General features: G+C 41.5%; 1 protein-coding gene across 4 annotated transcripts; it reads right to left on the reverse strand.

Annotated features, from left to right (window-relative positions):
- Positions 1-344: 344 nt before the first annotated feature.
- ankle2 (ankyrin repeat and LEM domain containing 2) lies at positions 345-22487 on the reverse strand. Of its 4 annotated transcripts, XM_080432144.1 has the most exons (14): positions 22403-22475; positions 21560-21618; positions 20049-20555; positions 17004-17195; positions 15589-15773; positions 12151-12339; positions 11740-11862; positions 10928-10991; positions 10018-10203; positions 8087-8189; positions 5730-5920; positions 4202-5165; positions 3899-4030; positions 345-2904 (listed from the first exon to the last, which is right to left on the reverse strand). In XM_080432144.1, the coding sequence occupies exons 3-14, from the start codon at positions 20542-20544 to the stop codon at positions 2709-2711; spliced, it is 3021 nt and encodes a 1006-aa protein (XP_080288270.1). In that variant the 5' UTR covers positions 20545-20555; positions 21560-21618; positions 22403-22475; the 3' UTR covers positions 345-2708. The 4 variants fall into 4 exon arrangements, with proteins under 4 accessions (XP_080288270.1, XP_080288271.1, XP_080288269.1 ...); XM_080432145.1 differs by lacking the exon at positions 21560-21618 and having other exon boundaries at positions 22403-22487; XM_080432143.1 differs by lacking the exon at positions 22403-22475 and having other exon boundaries at positions 21560-21798.
- Between the last annotated feature and the right edge of the window lie 543 nt (positions 22488-23030).

The following is a 23030-nucleotide window of genomic DNA, read 5'->3' on the forward strand; positions in this document are numbered from 1 at the left end:
TAACTACATGTTTATTAACCTCTAAATGAGGATTTCAAATCTGTTGTGTAGTAATACGTAATAATAATAAAAGTGAAATTGATTTCATAAAAAAAGTAAATAAAATCATCCATATTGGTCTTGATATATGGTCTGTTGATTACTTAATCCCCCCAATAATTGTGGAACACTTTAAGTTGTGCTCTTTGAATCAGTTCCCTATGAAATGTTTGCCAAAATGACAGCAATATGTATGCACAATTTACTGTGCTGTTCTAACAGACTTACAATTATAAAGACAGGAATTATTTGTAATATGAAGGTAAGGAAAATCAAATTGACACCTCAGCAGCCAAGTAGGAGTGACATTTTTATTGATTAGTTGAAAGTAAATGAGTCTAGACATCCAGAGAAAGGAGATAATTCACCATGTTAACTTTTTTTTTAATAAAGCACAGAATGCCCAAAGCACAATAAGCATGACTTTAAGTATTTAGGTGCATTTTTGCAAAGTTCCACATTCATAAACATTCAGAAGACCAGAATGAGATCTGCTGTTTACACCTGAGAGCACACGTACAATACAATCCTCTCCAGGAAGTTAGGTTGTGCTCTCCAGTTAAGGTATAGCTCAGGGGATTTTACATTCACAACTTGTTTCCTCTCACTGACAATCTGTGGCAAAGTCATAAACCACTTGAACCAAACCATCCCCATAATGGGGCAGACATTCGGTGAAAATGGCCCCCCATCTACAATCTACAAGCACCCATGTTTTGCAACGTGTTGTAAGGTTGTGGATTGGCTATTTTAACACAAGATATTTAGTGTGTAACCCTAATACAGTCAATTAAGTATAGGGCCTATGGGAATACGGTCAATGAGGTTTACCACTTAAACCCTAGAATTAGTTGACCGGATTCCCAAGGGCTCTATACTGGACCTCCTCCCGTTATCGCTATACACTAAAAATCCTTGCAGAAAATGGCCGATCTACAAGTGTGTAGATTGGCTATTTTCACTGAATGTTAGCCAGAACAAGGATGCTAGGGTTCCAAGTGGTTTGACTTGACTGTTTTCCCAACATCAGATTAGTTGACAACCTCTTATACAGCAGTGAATTAACCTCTAAAATGTTATTTCTTCTCCATACAAGTTTGGCTACAGCATGTTTTTGCACATTCACATTTGACCGTTTACATGTTACTAAACTTGCCTTTTGTAAGCACTGCAAGAAAATGTACAGATTTAGTTCTTGCCATCAGCCAATTTAAAACAAATACAAATAAAATCTAGCTTTGAGATCTCAGACTGGATGGTTTTCCTTTAGCAACATGTGCACTAATGTTACACTGAGGATTTACTGTGTACTCACTCATTAGTCATTCATGTCTGAGTACTGAGTGTGTGTGTGTCAAAGTCACATGTGCTTTTAGAAAATACATGCAGTCTGAGGCCACCTTACAAGCAGAATGAAAGACGTCCTTAAATGTACAAAAAACACTTAAAAGAAATGACCAACATTTCAATGAAATGAACAAAAGTATCTGTAAAATTCACATATTTATTAAATAAAATAAAACTAAATTAAAGAAATATGGAAGATCTCAGTGTACCATTGCTTTCCCAAGTTTGCAGTTGTCACCTGTGACCAACACGGCAAACAGAAGTTGACATTTTGGGGATTTTTCTGTTTCAAACGGGTTGGACCGCATGTGGCAAACTCTGAATGAAGACTGGTCCATCACTTCAGAGAAATTAAGGCAATTCCCAAACTGAGGAAAACAGGAACTGGCAGTCGGTTTTAATAAAAACATTGAATTATTTGTGCTACTGACCTGACATACAAAAAATAATTCATTAAAATATTGACATTTATTTTTTTAAACATTTAGTTTAAAAACACCCATCAGTGCCTGAATCCTGAAGAGGATTCGACACCGACACCTTTAGTTAAGAACTAGCTTTTTGGGGGGGGATTGACAGATATTCAAAAAGTTTAGACTCGAGCTATGATACAGGTGCTTCCACAATTGCCACAAATAACACCATTACCATTGAATCAACATGGCTCACAGCCATACAGTACATACATTGTCAAGGAACTGGCTTATTCATTTTCTTTTTCTTTTGTGTGTACATCACAACTGAGAAGTGAAGAGGACTTCCTGTATGCAATATATAGTGAGTAGTACCATACATCATTTGATACAAGTCTTTCCAGACACTTTGTGCATATTTCTGTTGTTAGGTATGTGGTTCTGAGCTCTGGCGTACCGGCCTTAACAAGGCTTGATCCTTACTGGCATACGAGGTGTGGTAAGGAGCGAATGGGGGCGGGGGGGGGGCTGGAATTAGATTGGTGGCTCACTGAAGTGCTTGAGGCGCAGCAACGTTGCTGGGTTTTCAATGTAATGAGTCCCGGGACCCGCAGTGGTCTTTTGTATGGGTCCCCAATAAAAGTTGTAGTTAATGACAAATTGCTGTGTTTAAGCTTAATTACGGTTATATTACTACATGTTGAAAATGTACCTGAAAAAATTTAACAAACAAAATCCCAAATCTGACAACTTTATTTTCAAAAGAAAACTATATACATAGAACATAGAAATAGCACCAAAGTAAAGTATAAAATCAAGACTAGAAGGGTGTCCTGCGTTAAGAAAGTAAAAGTAAGTCCAGAACCAACCACTTAATTAAAAGAGACGCGGGACACATGACTAACAACATCACTGGAGCCGTATTCTGTGGATGAAGCTGGCATAGGCGGGGCTGTAACGGCTAGGGCTGAATTCTGGAGAGGCAGCCGCGTGACGGACGGGGCTGAAGCGGCTGACTGAGGATGCCAGGCTGCTGCCTGCGGGAGAGCCAGGGGTATGGCTGTGGATTTGGAGGCGAGGCTTCACCACTGCGGGGCTGGGCCAGCTGGAGGAAACATAATGGATTTTATTACAATAGTAGTAACAGTACAGTAGTAGAAGTAATGTAATATAAAAAAAATAAGAGTATGAGTACGGACAGTGTTAGACATTTCTGGAAAATGACTTTCAGCATTTTATAGTATTTATAGTTTTTAGTAGTTTTGTTTTAGCTGCGGTGGATAATGGTGAAAAGTATTCTCAAATTATAGCCTAAAGGGTACTTACGCAGCAAAATGTTAAATACCCCATTTTACAATAATAAATGAGCAATACGATTATTAGTGCTTCTTTCTCTGTGTAAAATGGGGACTTGCAACTCCTCATATGGGCCACAGCCATTTCTGACCAACTTGTTTTTCTACTATTTTACATTTCCATCAAAACTCACATTTTGCTACTACTACAGGTTTTGTCCACAACTCACACAAATTGCTAGGCATGATCTCTGGACTCCTAGGGACTCAAAACGTATCATACAGGCTTTTTAATAGGTTGGCGCGGCGACACAATTTTGCATTCTATAAACCCAGCTAGTTTCAATTTTCTTAATTTGCTGCAATTTAAATTTGTATAATTTATTTGCCTGCAGTTCATTTCTGACCACCGCTCCCGCACGCAACAAAGAGTTAAGTGCCATGCAGTCCCGCATAAACCCGCAATATTACCGTCCAGTGCGCAAACTGTACATAAGCTGCAATATTTCCACTGAGATCCAAAAACACACACAAGAGAGTTTATATTTGCGAGGAGCTGCACAGCGGGAGAACAGACACACACTAGAGAGAGATAGGCTACTTAGCCATTACACCTCCACAGAGACACTGTGGTGGCACGGACAGCAGGGCTCGGCTGGACTTACTGCTTGACAGTAGGTTGTTAAATAGATCATTATGCACATATCGGACTGCCCTCAGTTTGGTAATATCCTATTATCGCTTCTCTCAACCAGATCAAATAACAATACATGCATCACATAAAACACAAAAAGGCCTACCAACCTTTGCATGTCTGATGTGGAGTATTTTTTCATTGTGCTCTTCCACTTATGAATGCAAGGATATTTCTGAGCGTCAATGTCTATGGCTTCAATTGCGACCAAGACCTCTTTGTCCAACTTCGTAGGCGACTCCCTGTGAAAACAGGAAAAGCGATTGAGCACATACCCTTATTTTGATGAGAAGGTCCGTTTTTAAAGCCCTTATCTCTATGTTTTTCTCCAATCAATGATAACTAAGTATTAAGTAGCCGTACTCAGAACTCATGATCTCGAATAGTGGAAGGTAAGTAGAGGACTCACTTACCCATCTAGGAAAAGCCCTTTCCTAATGCGCGGCGGTGTTCTGGGTAAGAACTCCGAGTTGTCCAATGACTTGTAGGACGACCCAGAGGATCCAGAGCTGCTTAGATCCCGCCCACCATGGTCCCACGACTTGGACCTGGCACAGAGCGTACGGCCAGACACTGGCCCCCTAGTCCTCTGGCCTCCCAGCCCATCCAGATCTTCCGTGTCAAAGTACTCCTCCGAGCTTCCAACGCTACTCACATCCCCATCCTCCCCTTCGCTTCCTCCTCCCTCGGTCCTCCACCCAGCCATCTCACTGGCCTCCTCGCTGCCCGTGACAAACACGTTGTCCTGACAAGTGTGAGCCAGTGCCAGCCGGCCCAGCCCTGAGCTCAACTCCATGGCAGCGGAGCTGTAGTGGGAGGGAGAGGAGTCCCGTGCTTCCCTGTGCCTGCTGCCGCCACTGCTCCTTCTCTCCCTGATGACAGGAGGGCCGTCGAGTGAGTCAGCGAGCGACATGCGCTCAAATTCCGCCATGAGGTTGGAGATGGGAGAGAGGAGGCAGGAAGCAGAGGAGATGGACGAAGTGGAGGAACGGGGGGACACTTTGTCCCCGTTGCGAGTCCTGTCTCGGGAAGAGGAGGACGGGGCAGTGGTGGAAGGGCATAATCCGTTCTTGCAGACCGCGGCAGGAGACAAGAGGTCGTTGTCTTGGCAGCAGCACAGCGGATCCTGCTCGGCCGCCGCCTCAATGAGGTCGGCACCACGGTGGTGGTGTAATCCCGCAGCGATGGGCAAAATGTGAAATTCGTGGCCGCCCATGGCACCCTTCAATGAGCCACTGTCCTTGGAGCGCGCTGAGGAGGTGATGGTTCTGGTTAGCGCTGCATTCTGCCGGTTCTTCATCTCCTCCAGCGTGATGTCATCCCCTTCGTCCAAGAAGGCACCCACAGAGATGGAGTTGCAGAATTTCTTAGGCTTACCTGTAACCACAGGGGGGGGATTGATTGATGGATGAATTGCAAGTACTGAACCAATGTTTAGGAGCACATTCGCTAAATATATAGTACACTTACTACTGTTAAAAAAAGACATTTTTTATCTTAAACCTGGGGCCTATTTTTTTGATTATTTGGACAACAAACTTCAACTCCAACTTTAGTGTCACATCACAGGTTTACAGTTGTAAAAAAAGTGGGTGAAATTCTTATTTGTACAAGCTCCCATCATTTGCAGTTTTCAAGAAAGGGGGAAAGAAAACAAGGAAAACTCGTCAGATGTGTAAATATTCCCAATAAGAGTAAAGTAAATATATACATAAAGGTGCATGATTAAAAGCAAATAGCAATAAAGGGTGGGTGTAAAATATATTGGAATTGGTCCATTCCGTCGCCTCCAGATGTTTTGTGTCTGGAGGGCAAAGCAGGTAAGTCAACCAATGCGGAAAAATCTTTCCGCATTTAGGAAAAATCTTCCTAAATGTAGAAAATGTCATTGGATTTCAAAAAGACCTGCTAACTCTCGTGTACGGAAAAGACCTAGCCTACCTGGAGAGGGGGTTCTGAACCTGTTGCTGGTCTCGTTCTCCCCAGCCTCCTCATGACCCCGCTGGCTGAAGTCTTTATTGTTGAGGTAGTCCTCAAGCTTACGCAGGCCGTCTGCTGATGAAAGGTCTACAAAACTTTGAAGGAAGTCCCAATACTCTGCCCAGGGGTGCCCCAGCTCACGAGCCAGGTCTCTATGGTAAGACAGGGTCAGAAAATGTTTAAATTTTTTAATATATTTTTTCCTTCCCTTTTTTGTATTCCTTCACACATCAAGTTAGGCCCTGTGTGTGTTATGGCTTGTAAGTAAAAGTTGACATCAATGTCTTGACACTGTGCCATTTACCGGTACTCTAAATATCCTTAGTTAAACAATCCAACAATTTATTTAGGCTTATACTTGAACGATTAAATTGCAAGGGAAAAGAAATGGTTTAGCAAATTATTTCCCCTTACACTGTTACACAAAGTTGTAAATAACAATATTTATGAATGTAGAATTCTTCTTAGAATTTTTTTCCCACGTTCTTTAAAGTCAACATCAACTGAAATGTCATACAGACTGTTATAAGCACAAATACCTGGCAGTAGAGAACATGATGAAACTATTTTTAGACTATTCATTGGCTACTGAGTCAGATGTCAGTCAGTCTGGGTGACACATGGCACAGAAAACACAATGTTGGAGTAGCAGATGCCTATTTACGTGTGAGACAGACAGCTGTGGTAATCTGCCCTTGTGTAATATACTGCTCAAAGGAAATTAAGGGAACACATTTTTTCCATTTAAATGTTTTTAGCAGTAAATACAGTATACATACATACAGTACAGTACATACATTGATCATCAAAACTGCTAAAACAACTTAAGGGAACTTATTTTTTTGCAGTATGCAGCTATTGTACCAACATTTTGGTTTGGGCAAGTTTGTTGTCACAACTGCATCTATATTGTACCAACATTTTGATTTGGGCAAGTTTGTTGTCATAATGTAGGACAAGAGAAGACTTTACTGCTAGTCCTTGGTCAAGACAGCTGTACTCCAAAGATAACAGGGCAGTAATAAGGTGACCTAGTCAGTAGAGGAATTGTCATAAGTAACCAGTAACCCCACATGGTCACTGGTTCAGTCCCCACACCAGCAGTGAGATATTACCCATAGCCAGTCCGGTATTTCAAACTTTTTGGCCTAAGGGGTGACCAAATATTCAGCCCCTCAAACCGAGACCCTTAAAAAATGTGCACGTTCTTCGCGCACGTGCGAGGCCGCTCATGCACACGCACATGTATACACACACCATAGGTGTTGCATACAGGCAACGACTGACTGACAAACATCAGCCTCAGTGTTGAATTCAGGCACACAATGCATTTGTTCATGTTTTCTGATTGGTTAGGAGAGCATGTTTACATGAAAAGAACATGATAAACGTTTATGCAACCACTGAAAACGATTTTAATTCTGGCGAAAACCGGGACAATTTCGTAGTGAAGTTGAAAACCGGGACATATTAGTGTTTTAGAGATATTTGGACACCCAGCTTGAAACCGGAACAATCTGTCCCAAAAAACAACAACAGTCCCAAACTGGGACGTCTGGTCACCCTACCCAAGGCACAACAATGGTGAAGTTAAAATCTCAAGGTACACCTACATTGTCTTCCTAGCAAAAATATCAGAACTACGAACTCACAACGTGTCGCATCATGACGTGTTATGAGCTTGTAGACATATACGTATCCTACAATTAAATAAATGGGCGTCAAATCGGTTGGATGTCCAGAACTGCAGATGCAATCACTACGCCCATATATGGTCAAGTGCATATATGGGACCGACCGACTTCAAACTTGGCGCGCAAATCGGAGAGGACTTGGGTGAGTGGGGTGCCCGGCATCGAGTCGTGTGGTTGTACAGAACCGCCGATCCACCAGATACGCCCATATATGGGCATACACCGATGACATCAGGGTACTCCATATATGGGCATAAAAGGGATAGACGAGCGGGGACTCGTGACAATGGGTAATGCATAACTGAGTGGGGATGCATGCATTCCCAATTAGGCTCGTGCCCAATGGGCACAGGTCTAGATACAATTACATAACTTTTTGTATAGTTGTATATCTGTGACTGTGAGGTTGTTAGAAAATCCCAAGGCAAACCTGGACTTGAGGCACATCAGTGTGGTTCAGCACACCGTTTGGAAACCACTGCCCTAAGCAACCAGACACACTCCAGCTGGCCTTTGGGTAAATCTCACCACAACCGTTTCTTCTGTATCATCCCTATGCTGTCTCCCCAGTCTCAGCTTTTCTATAAAAGGCATGATTGTGAAGGGTTCCAGAGCTGGACCTACCTGCCCACTCTCTCGGCCCCACGGTCAGGGTCTGACTTGAGGATGTGGTGGAAATGCTCTGCTCTGTCTCTGGGCGGCGTTTTCCATGCCCGGCGGAACTCATCTGCCTGGAAGAAATTATGTAATTATTTCAGTACAGGTTGGACTTCAGTCGCCCCCTCCAGTAAATTTCACTTACCGTTTTATCCACCTGCTTTTCTGAAAACTGCACACAGTGTTGCGGTTTGAAATCATAGCAACACTACTGACTATATTATATTCACACAGCGGCCATTTTGCTCTCACGTCATAATTGCGGCTTGGGAAGAAATAATGGGGGTGGCATTATTTCATGAACTTAATAGCAAAATGGCTGCTGTGTGAATATAGTGAATAGCAATCAGGTGAAAAGACCTATCTTGTCTGAGTCTACAGCGAATGGCAGCGGTTTCTAAGCTAGCATTGGACAATCGCTATAAAATATTGTCTATTAGAACTCTTTGACTGCCAGAGTATTTTCATAAAGTACTCCCCCATTGCCAGCAATTTGTGTTTTTTTTATTTTTATATTTTGAAAATTTTCATGAAAATAATTGATCAGACTGTTTTTTAAAGACGCAGCACAAATCCGCCACTAGAGAGCAGCACATGATAGCTTGATCAGCTCCTTGTGTCACTGTTACCCTTCTTGAGCGATTAGACAGGGAAAAACATGAAAACGGATGCGACGTCCTCCCAGATTGTTTTGATCGTCAAAATTACGATGTGATACACGACGGCGATGACTGATCGTCACCCAGACCATAGATTATAGAAGAGAAGCTGTCCGTTTGTCCGTTATACCGTGTGAAAAACCGTTTGTTTACCTATTTTGGACGAAAATGACCGGGGGAAAATAATCAAAAACCGGAAACGGAACCCAGATCATGAAACCGGATGCAGATATGGGTGAAGTAAGTGGAACTCGAGAATAACATTGAATTTTAAGCAGCATAGCGCGATCAGAGATTAAACAATGAACGCAAATCCAACGCGTCAAACGCGTCAATGGCGTGGGTGGATTAAGTAGTAATTGACGCGTTTTCGAGTCAATGGCGTTTATAGAGTTAGTGATGAGCGGGTCGTTTTTTCATAACCCGCCCAACCCGCCACAGAACTCAACCCACCCCAACCCACCCTGCGAACCCATATATAAATCTATGACTCAACCCGCCCCGCGACCCGCGGTGAAAAAAAAAAAGATAAGTATAAGTATATACCCCGAGTGTATTCAAACTGTTTTATTGTTATTATTCTTATTAGGAATAAAGACAAAACAAGAGCATGTGATTTTTTTGCGTGTGAGAGTGGCGTCGACCCGCAACACCCGCAGCCTGCATAATTGAGCCTGCATAATTGCCTCTGAAATCTTGACTTGTCCGCCCGCGCCGCGGGTTGACCCGCGGGTTACGGGTCGGCCCGCTCATCACTATTGTCTATGGTGCCACTGGAATCCATGTTTAGCACTACAGGTTGGCAAAGGGAAACATTTAACAGCAAAAATTAATAAAATAACTACTGGACTAGGGCTTTACAATTACATATGAAATGTGAATGTATAAAGTAAAGCCAGCCAGCCAGCCAGGCATAAAATATTTTTTCTGAATGCTGTGATATGAAACTCTTGCTTATGGCTCAGCATAATGAGAATGCTTAGAATTGTATTCAGTTTGTATAAAGTTGAATATTTTGTTATTACTAGGACCACCATAACATTGAAATCTCTTGTTTAGGAAGCTGTGTATAATAGCTTTAGCTATGAGTAAACAATGCAAAACCTCCCAGTAATTCTTTGCTTCCGTTTTTTTGTTGACATTTTGTTCCTCTTTAAGAAGACTCTTGACAAAAGACAGTCCTTTAATAGATCACAATTTATGATCCTACATGTTGACACATTAAGAGAGAGATGGAACTTGCCTTAGATGGGCTCAGCGGGCCGGCAAAGGCTTTGACTGCCATAACTGGATCCTTGGGACTTCTTGTACATTGTGGGGAGAATGAACGAGAGCGACTTTCCAACGGCTCAGGGGACCAGGGTGCACCAATCACAGGCTGAGCAGAGTTGTCTATGGCCCTCAGTAATGGTATATAGCAGCGGTCTGAGACACATGAGTCATTGTTTTTACACCTGATTACAACTGAAAATGTCTGAAACTGAAATTGTTTTTAAATCACTATGCATTTACTAGATTCAACTGTATTGTGTAAATAAACTAAACCTTTTGTCACACACAAAATCACAAACAAAAGGGCACTGAACTAGACTAATTTGTAATTAGTATAAATAAATACATAGTTGGTGCACTAACCCCATTTACGCCTGCTTATGAACACTCAACTGTTCTGAATAGTCATTTGGTTGCAACATTGGTGATGGTGTCATGGTTCAATTATTATCTCAGGTACTTTGTAAATATGTAGATAACTTGTCTGGCCTTCCGTTGTTCTCTTGTTTTGATCTCCTTCCCACTTGCCCCCCACCCCTCTTCTTCTCCCCCCCCCCCCTCTTCTTTCTTTGGATTAACGTTGCGATGGGAATGATGTACAAAAATGAATTTCACCCACTTTTTTACCTTGTAAACCTGTGATGTGACAATAAAACTGATTCTGATTCTGATTCAATGAGGGAGTTTGAGCCAGTACCAGACACAAAATGATGCCCTTTGTTTACATTAGTATTTTTGGAAAATGCTAATAAACGTCCAGTAGACATTTCTCATTAACTCTAGCGTTTATTTAATAACGGCCTGAATCGTGGGATGTGCGATATCACCCCCCCCCCATATTTGTGCTGAATGAAAAAACCTCAAGCAGTGTGCTTACCTTCCAAATATTCACATATCTTCTGCCTCACTTCTTGAGTTTTATTTTTTCTGTCACAAATGACCTGAAGAGAAGAGTTAGTTAAATAAAAAAGTGTGAGGTGTGAGCTGATGGCTCACTTACAGTAGCATGCCTACCACATAAGATGCAAAGAATAGCCATAAATACTGTATATCTTCTCACAGTCTTGTCATAGATTGAACCATTTATTGAAACAAATGGAATGCAGTTTGGCACTGATGGCTCTGCTCTTAAGATGCTCCTTAAATCAGCCAAGCCGCTTGTTAAGCTAAATCAGGGAGCTCCCCCCATGGATATACAAGAGCACGCCACAAGCAAGACATTGAATTTCAACTTTGAACCATGCACGACTCTGAAGTAGAAAGGTGGAGGCTTGGGTGGCGGAGGAAAAGCGTTGCCAGCAACAGCATGTGAGGCAGGATTGGTGTAGCAGAATTTGAGTGTAGGAGGAGTGTGTGTGTGTTTGTTGGGGCAACTCTGGCCAAATTATTCAAACATTAAGTTGAGTTACAGGACAAAATGTTATCAGATTGTTGGAAATGACCATGACAACCCAGCAGGATCCCTCAGTCATGGGCAGGAAGAGGGGTGCAGGGTTATAGGGAAGATGAAAAAACATGGGTAAAATTAAATGGGAATAAGTCTATGTGGATGTTTCTTCTAGTGACATAGCATAATGGATTTATGATGAATATGTGATTAATGTGTTGACGAGTGTAGCCCCAATAACATGACTGTACTTATTAAGAGAATGTTAATGTTGATGAGAATTAAAAAAAGAAATGTCTTACTTCACAGGGCTTTTGGTCATACTTGTTCTTGCAGTTCTTGTCGACGTCAGGGTGTGAGCAGAGAATATTAACCACCTCTGGACAGCCAAACTTGCAGGCAAAATGGAGAGCCGTCTCAAAGCCCTGAGACAGAGCAGAACAGAAAATATGAAGAACACGGGTATAGATTTGTTTGGGTCCTCCTTTTGGAGCCTGACCCTGTATTTATTTTGCAGACAGTGAAGGCACAGCGGTGAGACACTGTTGGTGTTCAACTGCTAAGGATACATGTGGAAGCAACAATTAGAGCTACTGAACAATGAGAGCTAATAACCTCATCAAGAGTGTTGAGGTATACTGTAGGTCTGCAATGCAGGGGACAGGTTAAGGTTACTGATGTGTGAGCATCAGTGGTGTGAAGTGTAAACTCACAGCCTTATCTGGAGTGTTGAGGTATAAGTCGACAATGTAGTGGATGCGCTTTTGAAGCATAGCATCCTTATCGTCAGGATACATGAGCCGCATGAACTCAGGATTTTCCAGAGTGTCCAGTAGCAGCTGGACAATTCCCGCCTGGTTCTCCTTGGCAGCCACATGCATCACATTGTAGCGACAACCCTCCTAAGCAGAGCATAACAGCAAAAGTATAGTAAATATTATGACTTTATAGATGGCCTTAGGATGAGTATATTCTTCAGATGTCTAGGAAATGTCTGTTCATTATAATTCTTGCATCTAGAATCAAATCCGTGAAACATCAAAATATAAAATATGGTGATTAAAAGGACTGTTATGAAATAATCAAAATACACTGTTATTAAATGTTGGGAGAGGGGTTATCCATTGCTCTAGCCCCTTTCGGAACCCTGTATACCTTTTTTGTGTATGGTATCAGGGTCCCTTGAAAGTCAATGCATTCTCTCATTCACCCGCTGGTACCACCCTCTGGTCTCGGACAAATATAACGTCTCTAAAGTCAGCTGTATTATGGTCCCGCGGAAACGTGTGTTTATCGGCGCTAATCGGCGTTGCCATTAAACATGACGGGCTCCATTTTCACCAGTGCCTTACCCATTATCCCTTAACTTCTTTGACATTTTTTAGAACATTTTCAAATAGTTCAAATAGCCAACCTATGAGCTCACAACGTGTCGATGTAGATCGGCTAGTTGAACTATTTGAAAATGTTTTTAAAAATAGTCAAAAATGACAAAGAAGTTTAGAGTAAATGGGTAAGGCACAGGCGAAAATAGGGCCCGACATCCATATTTAAATCTGTTTAATGTTTTAAATTTTAGTTTTGCTATCACTCGCGCACCATGTCCCGCCTCCCCGCCTTGTGATTGGCTGGAAATGTGCATCTAGCCAATCACAAGACAGCGGAGGCGGGGTATGGAGAGTGGGATTTACATTTTTTTTAATTAAACCTGTTTAATGGCAATGCCGATTAGCGCAGATCCCTAATGCAGCTCAGAGTATCTTTGAAATCTCTCTGCAAAACTTCAGAGACGTTATATTTGTCCGAGACCAGAGTGGTACCAGCGAGTGAATGGGAGAAGACATTGGCTTTCAAGGGACCCTGGATACCGCCTTCCAAAATACAAAAACAAAAAAGGTATACAGGGTTCCGAAAGGGGCTACCATTGCTCCAAAGGACATCATGCCACCATGTTGGTGTGATAAAAAGAAAGTAAGGGCTGCAACGTCACCACCCCTTGATTTATTTTTGTTATTTTAGATTTCAATTTTTTAAATGTTATTATATACGTATATGAAATTATGTTACCATCTTTTGTTAACTTCTACCGATCTCTTTTCTTCGCCGTTATTTCCATTTCCTGTCTTATTATTTCTCTCTTAAGGCCAGTTCTGATCAAAGATTCACAATCAGATGCGAAACTTACAAAATAATGCCCAAACGTTTTAAAACTGGCCAATTCACAACAAAGAGATATAAGTTGTTTACGTTACACCTCTTTCCAATGTCTTCTACTTCCTAGTTGTTGTGTTTACATGATACAGTTGAATCACTGCAGCTTACATTGCTACACATAACCAGTAAAACCACTGAATTGGCAGCCATTTCTTTCCTACGAAGACATGGCCCAACCTACTATGTTCACATAGATTGTAACACCTTTCGCATGATGTTACGGACGGTCACCTATACCAAATAAAAAGCATTATTTGTAATTATTAAAGCTTTATTTTAGGATACACTGTTTGATGCTAGTTGAAGAAGAATACTGTTATAATTCAATCATGACATTAATCATTATCTATATATATAATAGTAGGAACTGGACAGACACACAAAACAAAACCTCTTGAGGTGCTCACAAGCAAAAACTAAAAACAAGTTACACACTGCATAACACTTGTGGACTTTTTTAGTTTTATTTTGAGGGAAATGGGTGATAGCAGTGACAGCAAGTGGTTTGCTGGCTTGTCATATATGCAAACAACTTGGGGCTGCCGTAGCTGAGTGGGTTGAGAGGCCGCCTGGGAAACAGAAGGTCCCCAGTTTGCGTCCCTGAGCAAGACACTTAGCCCCAAACTGCTCCCAGGGCGCTGTTAATAGCGCTCTATAGGATGGGTAAATGCAGAGGAAGATTTTCACGTATGTGACCACATTATATTATTATCACTTGGAGGCTGAGGACTTTGAGCCAACCATGGGTGTTATAATGGGGAAGTGCATGTTACATTCTAAAACTCTTGACCTCTCACTTGACAAGTTCAGCCTTTCCAGATGCCAAGAGTCGCCAGCCAAAGGCTTCCAACAAGGGAGTTCACACGACTGTGAGTCGTTCTAAAGGGGTTTTTGTGTCGTTTTGTGAATGTTTGAGCTGAACTGGCCTTTATATGAGGATTATCCTTGTACTCCTCCCTACTGGCTGATTGTAATATTACACTGTAAAAGCCTGAGTGTTATTAACAGAGTGGGCAAATGTAGCCATAGCGATTTGTACACTGTTACCAATGGATTAATGAACACAGAGGACTTCACTGTGTAGTCATGTAGGAATTGAATATATTTCTACTGGAACTCAATCTGGATAAGAGTGCCATGTAAATACATACAGGAAAGAATAACATCTTAATCCACTGGCAATAGGGAAGGATAGGATAAGGAAAGCATTTTTGTCTACAGAAGACGTGAGATGATTGTTCAAATTCACCGGCAGCCTTTATAGAGACATTGAGGTCAGGAATGATACTGGAAAGAAGTTGATATATCAACAAAGTGCCACACTCAATTCAGACAACACACCACCAAGTGTTCATAGCGTTAAAGACTGTATACTCACCACACTTTACAATGTGTTGCATGACAGAGAAATAAGACATATCTGGTCACTATATGGGCTAGGAAGACATAATTCTAAAAAGCAATAACTTTTTCTGAATAAAGTTTAATTCAAAATTGTTCCAAATATTTTAGTTTCTAAGACCTTTTTCCTCCAGTTTGGAATCTGCCATTTTCCATAATAAACATTAATTCCCTTGTGTCAGCATAATGACCTCATCAGGTTGTCATAATAAATGTTTTTAAATAATCATTTTCTACTTTTTAACTAACAATTAGTTTGTGTGGGGGTTAGGTGTAGATTAGCCCTATCCAACACATCTACCAAAGGCTTCCATGTCATCAGTGGGAGATTACTGCACTTGCCAATTAAAAGCTAACATCTAATATTTCTCTGATGTAAAACGCTTGTATCATCAGCCTTTTGTATTATTTAGTCATATCTGTGTGATAGATTGTAAATTTAGCTCATTCCACAAACAATGCAGTTATAAGCAGTTATCTATTATATGGTTTAATGGTTCCGATCGATGTAATAAAATGTGTACATATCTGCTCACCTGCACAATTGTAGGGTTGTCTCCAGAGCCAATGAGATAGCGAGGGTTGCTCCAGACTAGCTCACTGAAGGCTACCTCATCTCCTTTCTCCACAGCCTTCCTCAGCTTGGCAGTCAGGTCTTGGGTTCGGGGGCTCTTGAAACTGTTGGCCCGCTCTCGATTGATGGTGTCCACTTCCATGTTGTCTGGAATCAAAAGGAACATGATGACAATGCAGGCGTGAATCTTGAGTGTTGAACTTCAGCAAGACAGACCAAAATCATTTAGAAAATGCTTTTAACTAGAGCCTGACCGATATATCAGTTTGTCATTATTTGACTTATTTTTACGATATCGGCAAATAATGCAGCCGATTGGTCCCGATTTTCAACCTGGTGTCCCAATTTTGGGCATGCCATTATAGGTCAAAAATAGCCAATGTACAAGCCAATGCCACATGGCAACATCGCTAATCTAGAACTCTCCAAGATTGGGAACGGACCAAAAAATTTAGCACTTGTCAGGTTCTACTGGTCAGCACTATAGAGCTAGAGGGGAGCAGCAAGACGCCCATTTAAAACACATCGTTTCCATCATTCCTTTAAACTGAACATCAGTATCAAACATTGGTATTTCAGACTATGTGAGCAATGATCCTGAACAAGTCTATTGTTAACATCTGTATTTAATAAAACTATCGTCACTCACAACTTTTACATTCACTGTGCACAATATTCATCAGCATTTAGTCAGTTATCGTTAGCCTGGCATAGCCAGACTAATATCACTGCGTAGATATTCGTCTGGAATCTCTGTGTGGAACCTGCATTTCCGAGGGGCAAATTCCAAAAATGCCTCTGGTGATAAACCCGCCCCATATTTGCATACTGGGCCCTGATTGGTCCCTCACAACTTCGGAGGGAGAGAAATACCATCTCTATTGAGAGGGGCCAGACCTAATCTGCCAAGGGCTTTTTTTTTTTTTTGCAATGGCAGATTTGTCTGTAACCAGGCTAAGTTATCGTTTCTCTCGCCTCGTGATTGGGAAAAGCCACACAGTGGAGATTGAAAAGAAACAGGGAAAGAGTTGGGGAGTGACACGGCACGGGAACTGAACTACAGTGGAGACTTCGGGCTTTCTTGTGTTTCTTGTGAATTCAAAAGGATTTTTTAATTCAAAGGATTTTCTAATTCATTTTCAATCAAGTGCTCAATCAATCAAAACCAATGAAAAAAACAACAGACGATCAGGGTACTGGCAAAACCAAACCAACCCTGGAATCGCCATCAGGCTGCATCAGAGCCTATTACTGTATATGGTTTTTCTTTTTTTGCTCGTCCTCATGGACCTACAGTACCTGCGGATTAAATACATTACAAACCATTCTACCACCATTGTTGCAGAACAGTTCTCTCACCCATCTGACCTTACTTACCCTTACAGACTAGTCCTGGTTTGACTGGGGAAACGCAGGACATGGACTTGCTGGGAGACGGGTAATAGTCGCATATTCCCTTTGCAAATTTCTCAGCATCCTCCCGGTTGGAGAAGGCTTTGAAGCGGGCTCCCTTCATCATCTTTACCACCTGGAGGGCCTCTTTCTTATCTGTGTACACATGTGCTCTCTCTACACAAAACAAAGAACATATTGAGTTGATGTTTGTGGTTTTTAGGTGTAAAAAAAAAAGACACTGAATGCAAAAGTGTTGATGCTGTAGTTGTCCCATGACTATGTGCTCTACAGGCGAGCCACCGGGACACCCCGGAAGCCTATTTTTGACATTCATTTTAAACTGTCTGACTAGGTAGTAAAAAGTAATTAGGAGACCTCCTGTTATTGCAGTTGCTAGCAACATGTGGTCTGATACAATTACCTTAATCTAACAACTCTACTCAAGGAGTAAAATGAAGTGTATCATTTTTTCCCACATCATTGTCTGTGCTATTTCAGAGGTTAAGCACATTGCTTAACCTCTGAAATAGCACAGACAATGATGTGGGCATGTGGCTGCCCTTGTAACTCATCATCACACCAAAAATAACACATGCGACTAAAGCCTGATTTATACTTCTTCGTACAATGGCACTTGCTTTAAATAGCCAATCAATAAGCTCACGATGTGACACATTGTGAGCTTGTAGATCTGCTATTTTTGGTGAGTGACATTGTCCTACAGGAGTTTAAATTAAGCATCAGCTTATAGATCAGATCTTTTCAGCAAGTGACACCGCTGTGCGATGAGGTATAAATTGAGCCCAAGGCCTTCACAGAATATGGATGACCTATTTTGACAACATCAATCACCCTCACACGCATTTAAATTACCCAGGGAGATCATGGCAATCGTCATGAGTCACTAAACAAACAACATTACACTCTCAGATAAAGTGGTCTGTCATCTACTATCAGCATGTCATCTACTATCATCAGAAGGACCAAATGTTGACATACGAATGGGTCATGATGACAAGTGATAGCTGTAGTCATGTTCCTACACATTAATAATTGTCAGACTAGTCTAAAAGTTCAAAAGTAATGTCTCATAAATCATAATAGTAAAGTATCAGGTTTAATTCGCACTGGAGATTCCTGATCATCTTAATGTCATGTGCCATTCAAGTCACTGATCTATGTCAACAGTCCAAAATAGTATAAATGTATTGTTATTTTGGAATTTCACTCCCTCTGTCATATATCATTCTGTTAGTATTGTTATCCTTTGCCAATAAAAGACAAATAACGCTACTATACTCATAATGCATTGTTTTTGTACGGGTAACTATTACTTTTCTAAATTGTGGTCTTATTTTGGAACATAACATTCACATTTCTGAAAATACTGTACATGATTCTCTGCCCCTTAATTTCTAGATGAGAACATTTGGCTTGATGGTTAAAGTTGTACAATGCAGAATCACAAATAACGATTTTTAGCAACCTCTGCTGGTCACTACCGTCACTGCATACAATTTCCCTAGTCCTCGATTACCCAGAATTCCATTCGTTTTCACCGGAAGCGTTTCAAAAAGCGATCTTTTAATTGTTTTATACTATCTACGGATCGTTTCTCTTAGCCAGTGGAGCATTAGTTACCATGAGCTGTGCTTTCTTTTTCTGTTCTTTTTCGATCTTCCAATCCTACATTATCTTAAAATCAGCGTGAGGTTCCTTTTTGTTAATAGCGCGGTAGTTCCTGGCCAAACAGGAAACCGTTGCGGTAGTTCCTGAGGACGTCGGCCACGACGTCATGACGTTGGCCAGGAACGTCATTTTCCCGGGAAAGTCCCCCCCGTACACGTTCAATAGAAAATATATAAATACAAGGCTTCCGGGGGTGAAATTCACGGAGTGGGTGTTGTGAAACTTTTGCCACTCGCAAAAGATATACAATTTAACTTTAGTTTTGTTGAAAACGTTACCTAGTATTACTTTAATGTGATACATTCTGATAAGTGAAATGCCATGACTATCAACTAAGCCATCTATAGCTTAAAGGAGTATTTCACCCCCAAAATGGCTTTCCCCCTAGTATCAATTGCTCACCCCATGAAGCATTGAATTCATGGAGATTTTTTTTTTGTCATATTCCTGAATGAAGAATCCGAGAATGTTTAATGAATTGCAGAATAGGGGTCCAAGCTTAACACATCCACCGCCAAGGGCTAATCTCATAATGTACTCACCAGTGCCAAGGTTTTATTGTTGTTTTTTGTTTTTTTCAGGTCGCCATAGGCCCCGTTAAAATCCTTTAGATTGCCCGATCCAATGTTTGTAAACAACGGGCACATGTCCTGGTGTCTACTCGTCGAGACCGCGTGTCAAACGGAGCCGCCATGTTTGAGTTCTGATCGTTTAAGTTAACATGGGAAATGCGAGGATGAAAAACTACATGTCCTGTACAGCTTTTACAGGGGTTTATGTGTACGACTTAGAATGGAGACAGACGGGAAACAAAAAACGTGATCGCACTTCCGGTCCGATCGGGTGGTGTTACACTGAAAATGGTCCCCCTAGAAAATTAAAAAAAAAAAAAAATTCGAAAAAAAGGAAAAAGCACCACAGCCCGTAGGCTACGGGATTGGCGCTTAACCGTTGGATTTAACGGCCCGTAGAACTACGGGCCCGGCGGTAAATGTGTTAACAGCAGCAAAACTATATTGAAACAAAAATCTGATTATAACCTTCAACACTTGGATTACACTGTGAGAGTTGTTTTGGAGTTTACAAATTGTTTTTAATATAGCTTTGCTGTTAAGCTTGGCCCCCCATTTTCCTCAATTCATATTATCCTCATTTTTGTATTCTTTATTCAGGAATGTGACAAAGACAAAACAATCTCCATGAATTCCAGGATTCATGGGGTGAGTAATTGATAGAAAAAGGGTCATTTGGTGGGTGAAGAACTCCTTTAAAACGTTTTCCCACAAATGCCATATTACTACCATAAGACTAAATGACAACAAGCTGTGTCTCTCTTACCATTTCGAGCAAACACATCCTCCCACATCGGACATACTCCAAAGAAGATTTGCGACACTTGTTCGTGGGGTGGGGTGGGGCGGGGGGTGTCAGGACAAATGTTTGAGGTGGTCCTTGACTTCACTGAGATCGCCTCTTCCTCAGGAGGGTTGAGTCCCATGCCATACCCAAAGTCCACATCTTCACTGGCGGCCCGAGGAGGGCAGGTACTGCTGGTGTTGTTGACAGTTAGTGCACCTGCTGATGTGGCGCATGGTGCAGAGTTGTCCTGGTCAGTGCTGGAAGAGGCTGCACTACCTGAGTTGCCTGGAGTTGAGCTGCCCTCCGTTTCTGTGCTGCAGCTGTCCTCTGACTTTGCAAGGACTCTGGCCAGCTTCCTCTCAAAGATGGCCCGGGTGGTGGCTGTGATGGGGCCACACTTGAGGTCTGCCCTGGCAAACTCCTCTCGCAGCTCGTCAGCAGTCAGCCCCCTCAGCCTGGTCAGAACCGCCTCCATACTTCAGCTGCCTACAGTACAAACCAAATCACATTTCAACAACCATGCCAAATAGTCTAATAATAGTGCCACTTGTGCACACCTGGCCAATACATGCTATCCATTCAGAGACAGTCTGTAAACACATTGTCAGATAACTAACGTTGCCCAATATAGAATGGTTTCAGAGACAAGTAAAGCCATGTCATTAAGAATGTCCAAGTAGGTTGCCCAAAACTAGCATGCTACAAGAATTGATATTATTAGCTATGCAACCCCCAATGACATACTGTCGGTTTCATTAGAGCTTTGTTCCGTAAACTATAGCCAACGTGTTATTTTACGTTTTAAAAAAACACGCCGCCTAGAATGTTAGAGGATTATCTTGGTAAGCTACTGTAGCCACAGTAGCTAGCTAACCAACAACAAGTACCGCCAGCCGGGATGGGAGTGAGCAAGCTCAGTAACAAGAAGACTCGCCCCAAAACATGCTCGCCCCCATTTCTTTTGCGGACCGCTCGCCCACAGCGGTTCTTGTGTTCTTGTATTTGTTTTTACTGAGGATAAGGTTAGAAATAGTTTAGCCATAGTTTTACTGGGGTTAAGAAGTTTAAGAATAAAGGTTAGGTTTAGGCATAGTTTACCGAGGTTACGTTTTAGGAATACCAGGTGGCGACTGGCGACCGTTCTGAGGCCGCCGGATTTGCCCCGGGGCGACTGTGTTTTGGGGCGAGTGTTTTGGTATTCAGCAGCTCTCATGGATGGCAGGCGTATGAAAATCTACAATGTGACAAACAGTAGTGTAACCTAAAATAAAACGCTACATTCCAAAATGGCAAGCAAATATATAAATAATAATAATCAAACCGTAAGGAAAAAGTCACATACATAATCATGTAACAATCATATCAGACAATATAATCGCACGCTGTCACGCCCAAGTGGTGGTCTTTTCAAGCTGTAACAACAATATGATGACATGATGCTGATCTAATCTACAGATGACATCTATTGACAAACGCATCTCACTACTTACCGAGCATCATCTTTTATGTCTTATGATAATCAAAGCTGTGTAAAGTCGTCTTATTTTGCCTGCAGATCATAAACTGTTGGGTGTTAAGACACAATGCTCGAGACGGTCTGGATCTGGAACAGTCTCATTGTTTACAACACGTTGTGCGCATGCTCACTTCCAAGCAGTGGTGGAAAAAGTACTCAAATGTTTTACTGAAGTAAAAGTATCTAATACTGCAATGTATAAATACTCTGTTACAAGTAAAAGCCCGGAATTCAAAATGTACTTGAGCAAAAGTACAAAAGTATTGGTAATGGTATCAAAATGTACTTGAAAGTACCAAACGTAGAAAGTACTGTGTACTTGAGTAAATGTACTCCGTTACTTTACACCACTGTCACTGTCAAGGGAGGGCTCGTGCTGCTAACACATCTACCGTAACCCTGCCTGTTCTCTACTTAAATAACATCCGTAATATTTGACTAAAAAAGCCAATTTATTGCCGTCAAGAAAGTAGGATTAGATTAAAATCGTTTTCTTTCCCTATTCCGGTTGCCAAATGTCTTGAGTTTAGCCACAGTTTACATACTTATTATTAGTTCACAACGAGCTTGTAGATCAGCTATTGTCGTTGCGCGACACCGGCGCCAACCAAGTATAAAATAAGGCTTTTTATCGAACACGCTAATGTTAGCATCTAGGCTAATTGGAAAGCTAGTAGTCGCACAAGCTAAGCTAACCGTTAGCACACATTAATGCGTCACTGAAGGGTAATATTATATATATATATTTATAAATAGGTTTGTCATTGTCTACTACTGCAGTGAAGCCGTACTATCTTTGTTTAAACATAATGCCCACCTCCTCCTCTCTCTCCTCTGGCTACCAGACCAGACCAGTACCACAGATAGCTGCCTAGCTTCGCCGCGACCGTTTCAAAATGTACAGTGTGGACCCAAAAGACAGCTAACACAATGCCTGAATGAAATGCCTGAAAAGGTTGAGAGCCACTGGTTTAAGGCACTGTTGCCGAAAACAGTGGTTCGGGACACATGTCTGTGACGTGGATCAATTTGTATGGGTCATCAGAAGTTCTTTTGGTCTCCTTTTAGTTTGCTTATGTGTTTTTATATTGCTTGTCAGAATTAACTTACTTGTCAACTGTTATTCCCTTATAGGATTTTTTAAACGTGTAGTTTTATTTGACCGTACTTTATTTTATGCTCCAACTGCTGTTCAGCACTTTGTAACTCATGTTTTGAAAAGTGCTATAAAGTTGTTATTAAAATTGTATTTTTCGTTTCCTACGTTTAAAACAAAAGGAAAAGATTGAAGTAGTGAAAATAGCAGATCTACAAGCTCACAATGCCAGAGCTCTGCTATTTTCACTAGTTTGGGTAGTTCCTTGGCAAACGTCTAATCTCGCTTTTTTCTTGAGCTAAAACGTTTGAGAACCACTGGTTTAAGTTGTACTTGACTTCAGCCTCAT

Source organism: Gymnoscopelus braueri (assembly GCF_963280865.1).
Source record: "Gymnoscopelus braueri genome assembly, chromosome: 7".
Taxonomy (NCBI): domain Eukaryota; kingdom Metazoa; phylum Chordata; class Actinopteri; order Myctophiformes; family Myctophidae; genus Gymnoscopelus; species Gymnoscopelus braueri.